Raw genomic sequence first — 16220 nt, forward strand, 5'->3', positions numbered from 1 at the left:
CACAGTAAATCTCTCTCGCACACACGAACTTTCAGTCTAAGTTTGATGACTTGCTACTAGCTTAGTAACAGGTATGTTTACATTTTACGTCGACGTCTACCTGAAAGCAGGATGGTGTGTCGCAAGAAGCCTCCAACAGTCCCCGTTTTACGACAGTTTCACAGTTCTGTTGCTAGCTTAGTGATTGTTTTCAGTAGAGGTGAGTTCCCCAAATGTTATACTGTTTTATGTTCATTTAGTTTGGTAAATAAATAAATGGATTTTTAGCTGCTGTTGCTGTTGATAACCGTCAAATTTTAAGCTACTGAAGCTACTGAATGAACGATCGGAGACAGATGCTAATCACCACATAACCACCACGTCTCCTTTATATATACGTGTCGTTGTGCTATTATTGCGGTTTCTATATTTTTTTTTATTGGTTTATCAAGCTAACAGTTATCATTATGTTATACATTAAAATATATTTCAATAAAACAAAGATGCTTCATATTCTTGAAGCTACCTCGATCTTCCTTTAATTTTCCTACTTTTATTATTACAAAATGTAAATGTTTTTAATTTTGTCTACATCAGTGCGTCTACAGTAGCTTTATTTTTTTCGTGGCTTTCTGTTTTCTCTGCAGACATGGCCACAGCTCCAGCACAGCAGCCCACTCTGACAGTTGAGCAGACCAGAGGTGAGAGGAACAGCTGGTTTATATAAAAGCTCCCGTTTCTACTTGTTTACTCTTCCCCAGGTGGTCCATATTGTTGCTGAATAAATACTGGGCAAGTACTCGTACGTTGCATTTGTAAGACCGAGACCTGTACTTGTCAGCAGGATTTTGGATTATCCAGGTAGCTTCAGGGTTAACCCTAGGTTTTCTGTACTACATAGGTGGTTCACTTTTTACCGAGGTAAGTCATCACGGTAATTTATGCTGTAGACTTAACCTGGAAGACCCGGGAGAACTCTGTGGGGAGAGTTGTAGGATGTAAAGTTTCTGTGTTTCCCTGATGAGCATCAGTAATAAATACAGATTTTTAGACACAACTTATTCCTTGTTTTCTGTGTTGGCAGCAAACAATTTTACAACAGCTTTTTGTTTTATGAGTAATAAATAGTAATATAAAATAAGTAGTAATATATGAACCTAAAACAGGACGGCTACACTGTCCTTAATGACCTCATATCAAATTTGTAGTAATCCTGTGTTTGAATTCTGTTTTTATATTTAATATTTACTTTCAAGCCCTTAAACAGCACTGAGTCTGCAGCTGAGAGAACAAAAACTTACATTTTTAAGAGCGGGTTATGTTCTGAGTTTAAGTTTAAAATCAACTGGAAGCGGCGTGATTCACTGATCCTTTTATTCACAGCACGTTTTAATTGCAACATAGATTGTATGCTGGTCTATGCTTGTGTGTGCAGCTTATTAATGTGTACCTTAGTAAAACCACTGAATGAAGCACAACCTGTGAGTCATATTATAACGGCAATGTGCATGATTAACTTGGTGATTTAGAAAATGTATAAAATGCTGTTATGCTTAATTCTAATCTTTTACTCTGGTGGTATTACAGCTACTAGAACACAGGACACACAAAGAATGCCTGTTCAATCAGTAATATGGTTTTAACTTTTATCTGCAATAAACTATGGCAATGTAAACATCTCCTTTATTCAGAATAATATTATTAATAATAGTATTAAGCTGTGGGACAGTAATCTTTAATATTCAAATGGATCCAGTTTAAAGTTTCAGAGCTCTAATGCACAGCCATCACCTTAGAAATAAACAGCAGGACTGAGAGCGCACTCAGTGTTAAAATAATCAACTGGAATGAAAATATTTATTTTACTGTTTTGTGTCCGAAATCTAAAGCTTTCATCCTAGACTTTTAATCACGCATTGATAGTTTCTGGATTAGGTGACACTCATAGGGATCATTTTGTGTGGAAGAAGAGTCATATGATCCGTGAAATGCCTCTTTTAGATTGGTTAGATGCAGCCAATACCACCCTTCTTGTGTTAACCCAGGGTTTCTCTTGTGCGTTAACTTATTGAGCTGATAACCAGCTTTGTGTGACCTTTTATCCTGATCGCCAGTGTTAGCATAAGAGAATCTAGATAACGGTAAAATAGCCTGGGTGTTGTGAACTTTTTTTGTAGTATAGGGCCCTGGAGTTGGATGGGGTGCACTTTCTTTGTTCATGAAAAGTAAGAAGAAGAATTAGTGATGGTGATTTTCAGGCTCCAGATTAGTTACTGTACTGCCATCCATCCTTCTTCTTCTGCTTATCCGGGACCTGCGGGGCAGCAGCCCAAGCAGAGAAGCCCAGACCTAGCTATCCCCGGCCACCACCTCCAGCTTATCCAGAGGAACACCAAACCAGGCCAGCTGAGACATATAATCTCTCCAGCGCGCCCTGGGTCTGCCCCGGGACCTCCTCCCGGTGAGACATGCTCAGAACACCCACGAGGAGCTCAGGAGGCATCCTTGTCAGATGCCCGAACCACCTCAACTGGCTCTTTCAATGTGGAGGAGCAGCGTCTCTACTGTGAGCCCCTCCCAGATAGCCGAGCTCCTCACCCTATCACTAAGGGAGAGGCTAGCCACCCTTTGGAGGAAACCCATTTCTGCCACTTGTATCTGCAATCTTGTTCTTTAGGTCACTACCCAAAGCTCGTGACCATAGATGAGGGTAGGGACGTAGATCGACCAGTAAATTAGGAGCATCACTTTTACACTCAGCTCTCTTCACCACAATGGACTGCTACAGCGTCTGCATCACTGCACCAATCCGTCTGTCGATCTCCCGCTCCCTTCTCCCTTCACGCGTGAACAAGACCCAGAGATACTTAAACTCCTCCACTCATCCCTGACCTGGAGTGGGCACTCTACCCTTTTCCAGCTGAGGACCATGGCCTCAAAATTTAGGGTGCTGAATCTCATTCCCACCGCTTCACACTCGGCTGCAAACTGTTCCAGTGCGAGCCAACAGAACCACATCACCTGCGAAAAGCAGAGCTGAGATTAATTAAGTTGATAATTTCTTCTAAAATGTGCAGCAATGTCAGGAAAAGGTTGGGTTTTTTTTACTTTGTGGAGCAGCTACTAAAAAAGCTTTTTTTTCACAGTGGTTTTGAGCGAGGTGATCCAGGCATTCTCAGTACCGGAGAATGCCGCACGGATGGAGGAGGCCAGAGAGAGCGCCTGCAACGACATGGGCAAGATGCTGCAGCTTGTGCTCCCTGTGGCCACCCAAATTCAACAAGAGGTTATCAAAGCCTACGGATTCAACAATGAGGGGGAAGGTGAGCTTTTTTGTATCTTAAAACTAAAAATGTGCTTGGTTTTGCTCTTCAAGTCAAGTCAACTTTATTTGTCAATTCTGCCACATGTACAGGACATACAGAGAATAGAAATTTCGTTACTCTCAAACCCTAGATGAAATAGCAAATGAACATTTAAATATAAGAGAGTGATTAAAAAATGCAAATAAAATAATTAAAAAGTAAAAATTTAAATAAATACAATACAATTTTACGTATAACAAGAAAGCTATGCAATATACGATATACAATATTCAAGTAAGGGTAAATGACATTGAGTGTAAACCAGGCAGAGTAGTGCAAATAGGCAAATAGTGCAAATGGAGATTTAGTAATATACGGTAAGAGATAGTGTAACAACAAAGTCTTATGAGGTAATGGCAGTCCAATGCTCCACAAAGTGACTGGTAACTGGTGCAGGCCAGTGAGTGAGTCAGAGAGTGTGTGTGTGTGTGTGTGTGAGACAGAGTTCAGTGAGACCATGGAGGAGAAGAGGGGAGAGGGGGCAGAATCGGAAGGGAGTTAAGCTTCCTGACAGCCTGATGGATGAAGCTGTCCTTCAGTCTGCTGGTCCTGGCCTGGAGACTCCGCAGTCTCCTCCCTGACGGCAGCAGCTTGAAGAAGCTTTGCATTGGGTGCGTGGGATCAGCCGCTATGCAAAGGGCTTTTTTAGTGAGACGGGTGCTGTAAATGTCCTGGAGGGAGGGGAGAGAGACACCAATGATCCTCTCTGCAGCCCTCACTATGCGTTGGAGGGTTCTATGACAGGACGCATTGCAGGCTCCAAACCACACAGTGATGCAGCTCGACAGGATGCTCTCGATGGTGCCTCTGTAGAAAGTGTACATGATGGGGGCTGGTGCTCCTGTTCTTCTTAGTTTGCGGAGAAAGAAGAGACGCTGCTGTGATTTCTTGGCCAGTGCTGTGGTGTTGTATGTCCAGGAGAGATCCTCTGTGATGTGCACACCCAAGAACTTGGTGCTGCTCACTCTCTCCACAGACGCTCCGTCAATGGTCAGAGGAGCATGTTGGGTGTGCATTCTCCTGAAGTCCACAACAATCTCCTTCGTCTTCTCCACATTCAGAGAGAGATTGTTGTCAACACACCACGTGGCCAGGCGTCTCACCTCACTTCTGTAGTCGGTCTCATCCCTGTTGCTAATGAGACCCACCACCGTTGTGTCGTCCGCAAACTTGATGAAGAGGTTGGAGCTATATGATGGAGTGCAGTCATGGGTCAGCAGAGTGAAGAGGAGGGGGCTCAGCACACATCCCTGCGGGGCCCCCGTGTTTAAAATGATGGTGCTGGATGTATTACTGCCGACCCGTACTGCTTGAGGTCTTCCCGTGAGGAAATCCAACAGCCAGTTGCACAGTGAGGTGTTGAGCCCCAGCTGGACCAGTTTTTGAGTGAGCTGTTGGGGGATTATATTGTTGAATGCTGAACTGAAATCTATGAACAGCATTCGAACATATGAGTCTTTTTTGTCCAGGTGTGTGAGTGCTGAGTGGAGTGCAGTGGAGATGGCATCATCGGTTGAGCGGTTGGGCCGATACGCAAACTGGAAGGGATCCAGGGAGGGGGGCAGGACAGTCTTGATGTGTTGCATGACTAGTCGTTCGAAGCACTTCATCAGGATGTGAGTAAGTGCAACAGGACGATAGTCATTAAAGCAGGAGGGAGATGACTTTTTTGGAACCGGAATGATTGTGGTGGCTTTAAAACATGTGGGGACGACAGCCTGGATGAGTGATATGTTGAAGATGTCTGTGAAGACATCAGTGAGTTCCACTGCACAGTCTCTCAGTACACGACCAGGAATGTTGTCAGGACCGGGAGCTTTACGTGCATTGATCCTGCTGAGGGATCTCCTCACGCTGTCTGGGGACAGAGTCATCACCTGGTCACCAGGAGGGGGTGGGGTCTTCTGTGCAGTGGTGCTGTTTTGGACTTCAAAGCGAGCAAAGAAAGTATTCAGCTCGTTCAGCAGGGGGATAGTGCTATCACAGGTCTGTGGTGGGGGCTTGTAATCTGTGATGGTCTGAATGCCCCGCCACAGGCTCCGTGAGTCTCTGCTGTCTTTGAAGTGATGAGATATTTTCCTGGAGTACTGTCTCTTAGCCTCTCTGATGCCACGGGAAAGGTTGGCCCTAGCTGTTCTCAGGCTCGCCTCGTCTCCATCTCTGAAGGCAACATTCCTAGCTTTCAGCAGCCTGTAGACCTCTCCTGTCATCCATGGTTTTTGATTTGCCCGGACAGTTATGGTTTTCGTGACTGTTACATCCTCAATACACTTGTAGATGTAGGCAGTAACAGTCTCTGCGTACTCCTGGAGGTCAGTGGTGTTGTTATAGGTGGCAGCCTGCTCTTTGCTAGGTTAGAGAAAAAGTGCAAACAGTGTACTGTGAAAATAAGCAGCTCGCCCACTGCTGGCCTCCCATTTAGTTTTTGTAGAAAAAAAAATTATTGTAATCCCCCCGGTTTTGAGATGATTAGGGATGAACTCTGTCCAAAGAGCCAACCATAGTAGTAAGATTATCTGTGGAATTTTTTTCAGGACAGCAGGTTCCTTTCTCTGAGTTAAAGTACCAAGTGTAAGACATTATTCTCTGAAGGCTTAAAACAATAGAAACTACTCTAAAGTTCAAATAATTTTAAGACACCGTTCAGACTAGAACAAATGATCCCACCGGTGCTAATTAGTGTTGGCTGATATGACGCAGAGTACTCATATAATTTAATTTGGGTCTTAAATGTATGAATTGGACATTAAACTACTCAAAGAAGAACAAATAAATGCTGCATTTATAAATCATATTTGTTTCTCATCTAAACGTTTCTTACCGTTTTCTATCTCTAAAGACATCACCTTAAATCTCCCACACAATGCTGTTACAGAAACCAAACTTTGCAGGGTTGTAGTCACTTTAGATGTATACCAGTCACACATTGGAGAGATGTCTGATCAACTACCCGAGACATAAAGACAGTTATAACTAGGAGGCTTGCAACAGATTGCATAGCTCAGACAGAGGCTCGATGGAAAAATAATGAAATTGTTATGGGATTAGGTACAAAGACGGCAGCAGATGAGACCGCCTGAATCCACAGAGGAGCTTTAAGATGCAACAACAAAGCCAGACAGTGTCTTTAAAACACTTATATTCCACCTACTGAGTTCATTATTATCAAAACTAATATCATCCTCACTACAGTGTCACAAACATATGCACATCACTGTTTTTTATAGATACTAAATGACATATTTTAAATGGGCCTCAATTTTTAATCACACACAGGGAATTTTTTAAAATTAAACATGTCCAAAGTTTTAAATAATAAAATCAGTGTATGTATAAGTAATCCCTGGGAGCCCAAGGCTCGGGTTTAATGAGGTCAATTCAGGCACACAGCACAGATGCCCCGCCTACTTGTGGTTTAAATTTCCTGTCTGCAAGGTGCAGCCAATCAAAAGGGAGTTGCTTTAAAGGAAGACGAGTTGAAATAGAAATCTGTTCTAGGAGAATCCAAAAAAGTCAGTAACAAACTGTAATAGATCCCTTTCGATGGAAACTTCCAGTCTGTACTGGTTACAGGCTGCATGTCATTCTGGGGAGATGATATAATTTGTCATGCTGATCATCTGCTTCCCTTTCAGGTGTCCTTAAATTTGCCCGACTGGTCAAGATGTATGAAACCCAGGACCCAGAAATCGCAGCCATGTCTGCTAAACTGAAATCTCTTCTCCTACCGCCACTTTCAACACCACCTATAGGAGGCGCCATTCCAGCTTCATAGGAAATATTACTTCCATCCATTGTTCGCAAGGATACTTCCATTTAAACTTTGGAATACAGTGCAGTTATGAGCAGATCCAGCATGCCGTCAACAGTTCTGTCTTTATGTGGAGCGGTTATTGTTTAAAAACACTAAATATTCCAAGAAAGACAACACAACTTTTCCAGTTTAATCTCAAGTACCCTTGCTTAATTATTGCTTTTCTTTACTGTTCTGTATTTATTTGTCACATGTTACACCATGACCACTTTCTTAACCTTAATCATTTCCTTTGATGCCATGTTTTGTACCATTTTTATATGCTGTCAAATGTCTTTTTTGTTTAAATTAAAATGTTTTCTCTGAACCTGTGTGCATTGTTAATGCAGAAAATGTGCAAAAAAACCCCCAAAAAAACCTCATTTCCATTTAAATGCTTTATTATTGCAGTTAATCTATATACCAGTGTTTACCATACTTTAAAAAAAAAAAAAACTAAAACTAAAAAAAAACTTTAAAAAAAAAAAACCCTGAATCGATTACATGTATTTACATATATACATTTCATTAAAGGCAATTTTTCTTTTACATATAGGATTTGGGGTTAAAAGATCACTATTCCAGCATATAAAATCTGAATACATATCTACCTTATACAGCTCTTAGGCTTTGATGCATAAATACATATTGTGGCAGAAGAAGTTCAGGATAAAAATATTAGTCGAGATAAATAAAGTGACCCAGATTCTGGAACCTACACTACATTTCCAAAAGTGCTTTTTTTCCCCTTCACCAAGGCAAACTGTGCAAAACCAGTGCAGATGGCACCCAGTTTATGTGGAAGTAGTTCAGTGTGCAGTCTTTCTGGCATATTTAGATTTGTGTCTTGTGCACATTCATCGAGCCAGGTATTCAGATCCAGAATAACTTCTGTGCATGTTTAAGATTTTTTTTTTTTTTAAATGGCTCAGATAGTGAAATGCTATTTAGTTTCTTCCACTTGTTTCTGTGAAAAAGATTGTTCTGGTACCTAAACTTAAGTCATGGAGTCCAGTATTGCCAGCGTGTTTTAGTTTAGAGAGCTGAGCTCCGTCTTGTGTCTCCGTGGTTCAGCTCCTGATTCATAATTATAGAAATAAAAAACGAAGGCGGAAGACTTCACATCTCAAAGTGGCGGAAAATACTTTCGACATATCCCAAGACCCTCTGCCAGTCTGGTCCTTCTGCCTTCAGCATCTCCTCCACTGTCTGCCACATAGGATAAACAGGAAGTTTTAAAAAGCAGATAAAGAATAATAATGTTAAAGTTGAGCTATTTGTGTAAAACACACAAATCTGAGTTGAACAAGAAGAACAAAAATGTCTCACTAGTGTGGCAGAGATCCCGACACTCTCTCCTGTCTTAAAAGCAAGCTTCAGGTTTGCCTTCTGTAAAAATAAAGACACGTTTTGTATGAACATTTACAGACATGAATGTGTAAATGCAAATATACTTCATAGCCCTTATTTTTGCATTTTAGATGACAAGTAGGATTAAGATAGCACATATGGACTATTCAGGTTCCACATGTAGAACCGCGTGTCTGTCACACAGAGAGCTGTAGGAGGGTCATAAAGGGCACCAAACCATCAGATGGACTTGTATCTACTCCTTTGTGTGAGAAGGAACAGAAGGAAACAGACTTCCAGCAACCCTTTGTATACGTTTCTCACCAAACTTACAGAGACCGAGACCATGGGGGTGATTTGAACGCCCGGCGTCCTTTAGTGGGACTCGTGTCCAGCACAACAAAGACCTATTGAGGCTCGCCATTTGCACCCAGTTGTCTTCAGAGATGAGAGTAGGTTCACACTGAGCACATGTGAAGGAGTGTGAAGATAAGGTAATGCTGCCAGTCATTGACTGGAGGTCTTCTCTGTGGGTCTGTGACTGTGCGGACAACCTTGTCCAGCTCTCTTCTCCACTGTTTCCTTCACATTTGTGAGACTATTCTGAAAGACACAGGAAACCTTCTCGTGGCGGCACATATGGTTGTGCCATCCTGGAGTAGCTGGACTAACTGTGCAACCTGAATAGGAACAATAGGTACTGTCTTATGCTACCAGTAGTGGCAAGGACATTAGAGAAAAGAGAAGAAAAAAAAAAAAAAAAAGTTAACTAGAGAATAATTGGTCAAGCGAGAGCAATGTTGGCCACCACAATCATTCCCATTTGTGGGATCGGTCTTTTTGTTGCCTTTCCAGTCCACCTTGTGACTTAATTTGCACAGAAGGAGGTGAAATGGATTCACAGTGGTTTGTTTCCTAACTGGACAGATTAATATCCCTGAAACTTTAGACTTTGTGCTGTATTGTGTTAAGCATTGCACATTTGAGTTTACTATTCAAATTTAATCTGGTGTCTTTGGTATGTATTTGTATTTTATAGGTCATTTAATATTGTGCTTAACTGTCTGGGGACAGCAGATGGAAATTAAAGAGTGCTTTCTTTTCTCTCGTGAGATCATTGCGTTTTGAGTTTTACCTTATCAGCTGGGTTCAGGCTGTCATAGGGGATGAGAGTTGGTAAATAGGTGTGATAAACAGCACAGAACGCCAAACCATCTTCCCAGCTGCTGCTGAAGTTGGTGATCTCAATATTCTGCCACAAAACATTATTTGCAATTTGTCTGAATTTAACTTGTTACAAAGAGTCACATGACTTCATATAGCTCAGCAATGCTCAAGTTCTCTTCTCTGACCTTATAACCTTGAGTGCGAGTTTGGCACCAGCGCAGCAGGGAGTTTCTCCTGGAGCCACCATGGCGCCTCAGCAGAGCACTGAAACCATCCCGAGGTCTGAAGATGGAGAAACATTTTAACTGCGAATTGCTCATTCACTGCAAACTGTTTCAGTCATTTAACCTGAGAACACGAGTGAAAAAAAGTGTAATCGGACAAACACACAAATCGATTCTAAAGTCATACAAATATAAAAGTCATATGGGTCAGTTTTAACTGTTTTTGGCTCAAAGACTTGAAAAATGCCAATTGTATCAGTGTGTTTTTGGTTATTTTTCCACAAATGCTTGCCAACCTCTCTTTCCACACAAAGACATCAGCATCATCTTTACCAACAATATATGAGGTTTATCAGCCACTCACTTGAAGGAATCTGAGCTTTGTTCGTCATCCTGTTTTCCTGCATCACACAAATGCAGACACAGTTGTAATAAAACAAGATGCTATGGTTTGGTTAACGGTGATTCGGGAGACTGAAGCACACCTGTGTAAAAGCTCGACCAGCTGTCCTGCCTCTGTAAAATTCGGTCCATCCGCCTCCCTTTTGTCGGCTCTTCTTTCTGAAACAGTTAAGTAATGGCATATTTGACATTTCATTCGACATGGGATGACATCGATCATCTCAGTGTCTCCCAGTATATCACAATAGTGTAAACGTGTTATACCTTGCACAGTGGCAATGTTGTACTCGAGTTTTTTGAAGCCCCATTTGGATTTAAAGAGTCTGTTGGAAGCGGGAGACGAGAGAGACTCCTAAGAAGACAACAATTTTGTGTTGGATTAGATTTTGTCGCAACAAGGAGACCACAGTTTGAGCTTTTATGCAGACTCACCAGGATCTCTCAGAGAGCATCACAATCTTTCTGGGATCTTTCTGTCCACGTCCGTCACCTTTCTTCTTCTCCAGGGCAGTCAAACTGCGAATGTATGCCTCTGCCACCCCTTTCCCTTTCAGCTGCACATTTTCTGATTCCCTCGTCTCCTCAGGATCACAGCCTTTTTCTGTAGCATCCACCTCTTGATTTGTTTCATGAGCTTCTGTCCCTGCTTCAGCTTCCTCTGTAACTTCAAGCATTTCCTCCTGCTGCTCCTCAGAGTCTGGTTTATCTGCATCTTTATACGTTTGACCTCTGAGGGCATCGAGCTCGGCTCGATCCTGCTGCTGCTGCTTCTCCAGTTCAGCCAGTTTGCAGCAGGCGTCTTTGTGTTCAGCTTTGAGCCTCTCTAGCTCTCGGTCCGTATCCTGCTGTTTGCTGAGGGCCTGTGCCAGCTGCTCCTTTACAGTCCTGTGGCTCTCCTGGAGTGAACCCAGAGCCTGCTCTGACTCAACCCGGAGCCGGTCGGCAACAGACACAGCGACCTGTAGGTCACACTGGAACTGCTGCCACTCCAACCTCTCTGTCTGAGGAACAAAGAAACACTGTAATTCCACGTTAAGGCTTGCTCTCCATTTGTCATTACTACATAAATATCTGTCTACTAGTCAGTACCGTGTGACTGAATTTAAGTCTGACCAGAGCTGTTGGAATATGAATGTTGCAATGATGTCACATGACATTTAAAACAGAAATAAGTGCACAGAATTAGACAAATGCAGTACTAAATGCTGCATGAAAACACAGCTCTGAATGCTAAATAATTAGCAAGCTCACTGTCTGCAACCTGTAGACCAACAACTCACCCTGAGTGTCTCCTTCAGGGTCTCCACCTCTTCAACCAGCTCTTCTCTTTCTGCTATCAAATGCCGAAGCAGCTCTGACACACGAGTTAGAAAACAAAACAACCATATCACAAAACTGTCCCTTTAAGTTACTGCATATTATGCTGCTGTTAATAATCAATTTTCCACATGACACTTAGTAGGTGATGATGATATTTAAACCACTTATAACTATGATGGATAGCTCCTGGAGTCATACCATTTTTTTTTTTTTTTGGCCATATTCCACGTTTGAGTTTCAGTTCCATATTTTATCCTGGGACTAGGTTTTTCTTTTTAAGTCAGCTTTTTCTGATTTGCTGCTTTTTATAAACACAAGGTTTTAACAGTAGGTAGGTGGGGCCTTTGTGCTTACATACCATTGTGCTGGAGAAGACCATATTGAGGATATTGCATCTCTTTAATATCATACAGATATAGAAGTGGAGAAAAAAAACTGCCTGAAAACAAGTGTTGGGAGGAGTGTGAAGCCTGAGCTTTTTTGATCCTTCGCATGCAGATTTCATTATTTGAAACTTTTTCCACGTTTATTATGAGCACGTACTTCTTTAACAATATATATGTAATCTTTAACTACAAAGACTTTCTGCTTCCTTTCTCATCACCACACATCTCTGATGTGTCAGTGACAGCACACTTAAAAAAAACAAACAAACAAAACAGGTGATGACAGAGGGCATACCTACTGCTCCTGTGGTAATATCAGTGCTGGGTGTTAGGCCCAGTGAGGCCCTGTAGTGCTCCATTAGACTGAGTAAAACCAAGGTCATCTCCTCTCCAGCTCTCTCTGCTGTAGCCTGTGGCTCCAGCCCGCTGTCTCTCTCATTCGAACAAGGCTCTGAAGGCGAACCTCTGGACAAAGGCAGCGGTACTGGAGTGGCCGGACTGCCCACCGCTGCCTCATTTCTCGCTGCTGCATCGCTCACATTTGTCTCTAAGGCAGCGACGCTGTCAACGCTGATTACAGCCCATTCTGAGGGAGCCGACAGCCGCTGTGTCCACTCTGTGAATGGAGAGGTGGTGGAGGGGGTGGTGCTGCCAGCTGCTGGAGGAGTTTGTGCCTTATCAGAGGAAGCTGCAGAGGATAAGGCCATGACAGTCAGCTCTGCCTGTGAGGGTGTGGTAGGAGGCGTTTGGAAGAAATCTAAAGGAGAACCTGAGAGGAGGGAAATAAATAGGTAAAGGAGAAAAATGGCACTGTCCTGAAATCTGTTGAAAAATGTGCCGATTGCAAAGCCACCCCTCTTCTTTTCCTCACTGCAGATGTAAGCCTCGCTGCCTGCTTCCTTATTTACTATCCTCGGCAGACTGATGCAGCAAAAAACCTCCCCTGCCAATATCTTGGCTGGCAAATGCAGGCTGTTCCCCCATGTGGCAAGATCCAGGAAGAGAGATAATTTTTACCCTGATCATAGAGCTGCTCCTCACTGCAGCCAAAATGTGACTATATTATAAAGAGCTGCAGAAAAAAAACAAACCAAAAAAACAAAACAAAATATAAACACATTAAAAAAAAAAATCTCTAAAAAGACACCTTGAGAGCAGAATGATGATTTTGCTAATGCATTATTAGCATTTTAGTTATGTGTCAAATCAGGAAATATCCACTAGTGTGTCATCTGTTGCTGATAACTAATGTTAGAGCTACTGGATTTCTCTGTGATGTTGATATTATCCTGTTTATGGTGTGGAAATTTTGGCAGGCTACATGGATCTTCGCCTCCTTTGACTCTGATCTTTTTAAGCTTTCCCCTCCTTGTCCTTGTGTTGTGCTGCAGGATTCTGCAGACTCATCATTTCCCTGGCAGCAGCATGATGTAGTCTGCTCAGCTACCATGGGGAAGCTATTCTCATCCTCTAGCATGAGCTGAATTCCTGCATACCGACAGCCAAGAGACAAAAAGACTAGACCTATAAAGTTGTAAAGTCAAATTTCACACATTAGCTCAGCCAAATGTGACACTTTGAATTCAAGGATACTGAAGGGCTGAAGAAGCTAAAACTCTGATCCCAACTTTTACTGAATCTTACTGGATGTGGTTTCTATTTCACTGTCATGCTGATCCATCATTTTGTTTGCTGAAATATGGTTTTTGATCATACAGGGCCCGACACCAGAATTTAGTTTGGTTTGAAAAGAGTGAGTCTATAAAATGCAAAGCATCCTCACTGACACATTTACATTTTTTTTTGTAAGTGGTTGTCCTTAAATTAGTATTTATTTTGAGTTTACTAAAACAGTTCCAAACACATTTTCTGCTGCTTTAGACAAAACATTGAGCTTTGGTTAAAATAATAACTATAAATAAATTAAAATGGTTACTGGGGGAATATAATGGAACATTCTTTGTCTGATCTTTGTTTAACGGGAGTGTTAAAACCTGTTATAGTGAGTGAATGGCACAGAAAATGAACTCCTTCATGCAAATGTCTCCATAAGCGTTCACTTTCTGTAGTCACCCTGTTTTCATCCTTTGGTAATGTGGAAGCACAAATGTTTTGATTGACGCCCTCTTCAGTGCGAGAGCCCCAGCTGCCGTGCTGTCTCACAAAGTAAAAGTAACCGACTGTCTTTCTCGTGCCGTCTCTTTGACAGTTTATTTTTCACACTTGGAAATACAGAGGAGACAAAGAGATGAAGTGGAGCTGACAGTTTCCTGGACCTGTCGTACCAACAGTCTAAAAATAGTCAGACTTAGAAATAATGATCAGAAGAAACAAGACAGTTACAAAAAAAAAAAAATACAAAGCCTGAAACTTATACACAGTATTTTATAAATAATTTCTCTAATGTGTTTTGAAATTGGACTATTGGATGCTGAGTTACCTGTAGGGACATGGCTGTCTTTGCCATTGTGGTTACCCATGATCCAGCAGGGGTGGATATCTTGATAGGCTATCCCAACTGCCCTCACTGTGTCCTGCTTTGTGAGGCTCTCTGTTGACTGGCCAAAAATAAATAAACACGGTTTTCATGAGTATGACTCAGTCCTGACCATTTGATGAGCACAACAACAGAAGTCCAGGAATTCTAGTCCCAAGCCCTTTAGTAACAGTTTCCAAAAACTACAGAAGCTATTACATTTGTCCAATAAAACTAGCCTCCAGTAAATTTGCCTTTGCATAGCTTTCATTATCCTGGTCAGCTGGCTAATGTGAAGTAAGGCAACACGAATGTGTGGTGCCCAAAGCATAGCAGCATCTTGTCTGTCAACTCCACGGCAGCAGAATGAGGTTGTCATGTTTAGCACGTGGCTGCGTCTCTGCCATGAAGAATGAACTAAACCCCATTGAATAATCAAGCAATTTAAGGCTTCCTTGGAGAAGGGGGAGGAGAACACACACGAACCGAAAACGGAGATTTGTTCACACACTGGAACACTATTCAAGTTTATTCGGCATGCAAGATATAATGTGACAGACACGGTCCATTTCAAATGACTCACACAGCTGTATTACCCACAGGGCTATACAGGATAACTAACTCTACCAGCCCGACCTATTAAACTCCTAAATCATTGCGCAGCTTAATGAATTGTGTGCCGTGTTAAAGAATGAAGCCTCTAATTGATGAACGTGTCTCGAAAATTGTCTGTCTCTCAATCTCGTTTCTAAAAAGCTTCGCATTTTTGAATAGCTCTGTTTATCAGTGAAGTTTGGCTCATGTTTTTCTGCATCCATGGAGAAAAAAAACCGTGCAGTTTATCAAGCCATTTTGGTTGTTATATCTAACCAGTCGCCTTTCACACGCAGTCATAGCTCCAGTTTCATTCATCCTACCTGCTCAGCCTACCAGCTGGACGCCTTCCAGTTTGGCCCCGACTGTCCGTCCGGCGGGTTTCTTCTTCGGGTGTCTCGGGACAAATTTGCCTTTCTTCGTCCCGTATCCCAAATTTAACGAAAGGCACAGAGCCAATCAATAACAGTCATTTCTTCTTCTTCTTGGGTATCCTACATTACCAAACAGCTACAAAAAGGCAGCCATATATAACTCCAACTCTAAATCTAACTCCGCTGCTTCGCCTTTAAATCCAATGCGTCAAAAAGGAGGCAGAAGCAAACTGATTGCGCAGCAGCCGCACGCTGGATAAACAGCATGAATGTTTGTTAATGGGATTATTTAGATCTCAGTTTTTTTCAATCGCACAATACAACAAATCCAAACACCAAATAGTGAGTAGAGTGCAGGATAAAATGCGCTTGCTGAGAAGCAGACACACCGGCTACGGGCTAATTATCTTTTGTTAAATGCAGGTGTGGCGCCAGGTAACAGGTTATACTTTCACACGGTCCGTGGGTGCAGTGTGTCACATTGCATCTGTCGAGAGAATGGAAACCAGCCAAACAGCCCAGGAAATATTTAGCGGACACAACTTTAACCAGAAAGTCCCCAGAGTGGTAGCTATCGATCCACAGACCCCGTTCGTGGGCGGAAACTCCAACTGTTCCGACACTGAATAAGTCACTGCATACTAACGAGTGGAATTTATTTATTAATGTTTCTGAAAATGCACACCAAGGCCGTTGCTCGTCTCCACAGAAAGGAAATTATATAAAAACGTAGATAAGGACACCTCGAATGAAACTGAAAACCCAGACACGCATTTAATCAGGAAAAATG

General features: G+C 42.2%; 2 protein-coding genes across 3 annotated transcripts; one reads left to right on the forward strand and one right to left on the reverse strand.

Annotated features, from left to right (window-relative positions):
* Positions 1–60: 60 nt before the first annotated feature.
* grcc10 (gene rich cluster, C10 gene) lies at positions 61–7465 on the forward strand. The gene is made up of 4 exons (XM_080883688.1): positions 61–199; positions 627–680; positions 3126–3302; positions 6980–7465. Exons 1-4 carry the CDS (start codon positions 112–114, stop codon positions 7117–7119), a joined length of 459 nt encoding a protein of 152 aa, XP_080739814.1. The 5' UTR covers positions 61–111; the 3' UTR covers positions 7120–7465.
* Positions 7466–7608: 143 nt separating this feature from the next.
* Positions 7609–15883, reverse strand: LOC308397321 (uncharacterized protein). Of its 2 annotated transcripts, XM_080883173.1 has the most exons (12): positions 15380–15883; positions 14427–14544; positions 12282–12755; positions 11561–11634; positions 10713–11281; positions 10545–10632; positions 10364–10439; positions 10243–10279; positions 9840–9936; positions 9623–9739; positions 8467–8526; positions 7609–8346 (listed from the first exon to the last, which is right to left on the reverse strand). In XM_080883173.1, exons 2-12 carry the CDS (start codon positions 14464–14466, stop codon positions 8257–8259), a joined length of 1722 nt encoding a protein of 573 aa, XP_080739299.1. In that variant the 5' UTR covers positions 14467–14544; positions 15380–15883; the 3' UTR covers positions 7609–8256. The 2 variants fall into 2 exon arrangements, with proteins under 2 accessions (XP_080739299.1, XP_080739300.1); XM_080883174.1 differs by lacking the exon at positions 14427–14544.
* Positions 15884–16220: the final 337 nt, after the last annotated feature.

This window comes from Rhamphochromis sp. 'chilingali' (genome assembly GCF_963969265.1).
Source record: "Rhamphochromis sp. 'chilingali' genome assembly, chromosome: 5".
Lineage (NCBI taxonomy): Eukaryota > Metazoa > Chordata > Actinopteri > Cichliformes > Cichlidae > Rhamphochromis > Rhamphochromis sp. 'chilingali'.

What these genes read in the sequence shown, in the direction of transcription:
- grcc10 (XM_080883688.1), top strand. Translation starts at nt 112, where the DNA reads ATGGTGTGTCGCAAGAAGCCTCCAACAGTCCCCGTTTTACGACAGTTT. An exon ending in GACAGTTGAGCAGACCAGAG is followed by an intron (nt 681 to 3,125) that starts GTGAGAGGAACA and finishes TTTTTTTCACAG; the next exon opens with TGGTTTTGAGCGAGGTGATC. An exon ending in ATTCAACAATGAGGGGGAAG is followed by an intron (nt 3,303 to 6,979) that starts GTGAGCTTTTTT and finishes CTTCCCTTTCAG; the next exon opens with GTGTCCTTAAATTTGCCCGA.
- LOC308397321 (XM_080883173.1), bottom strand. Translation starts at nt 14,466, where the DNA reads ATGGGTAACCACAATGGCAAAGACAGCCATGTCCCTACAG. An exon ending in TATTACCACAGGAGCAGTAG is followed by an intron (nt 11,635 to 12,281) that starts GTATGCCCTCTG and finishes CTCGTGTGTCAG; the next exon opens with AGCTGCTTCGGCATTTGATA. An exon ending in CAAAGCTCAGATTCCTTCAA is followed by an intron (nt 9,937 to 10,242) that starts GTGAGTGGCTGA and finishes CTCCATCTTCAG; the next exon opens with ACCTCGGGATGGTTTCAGTG.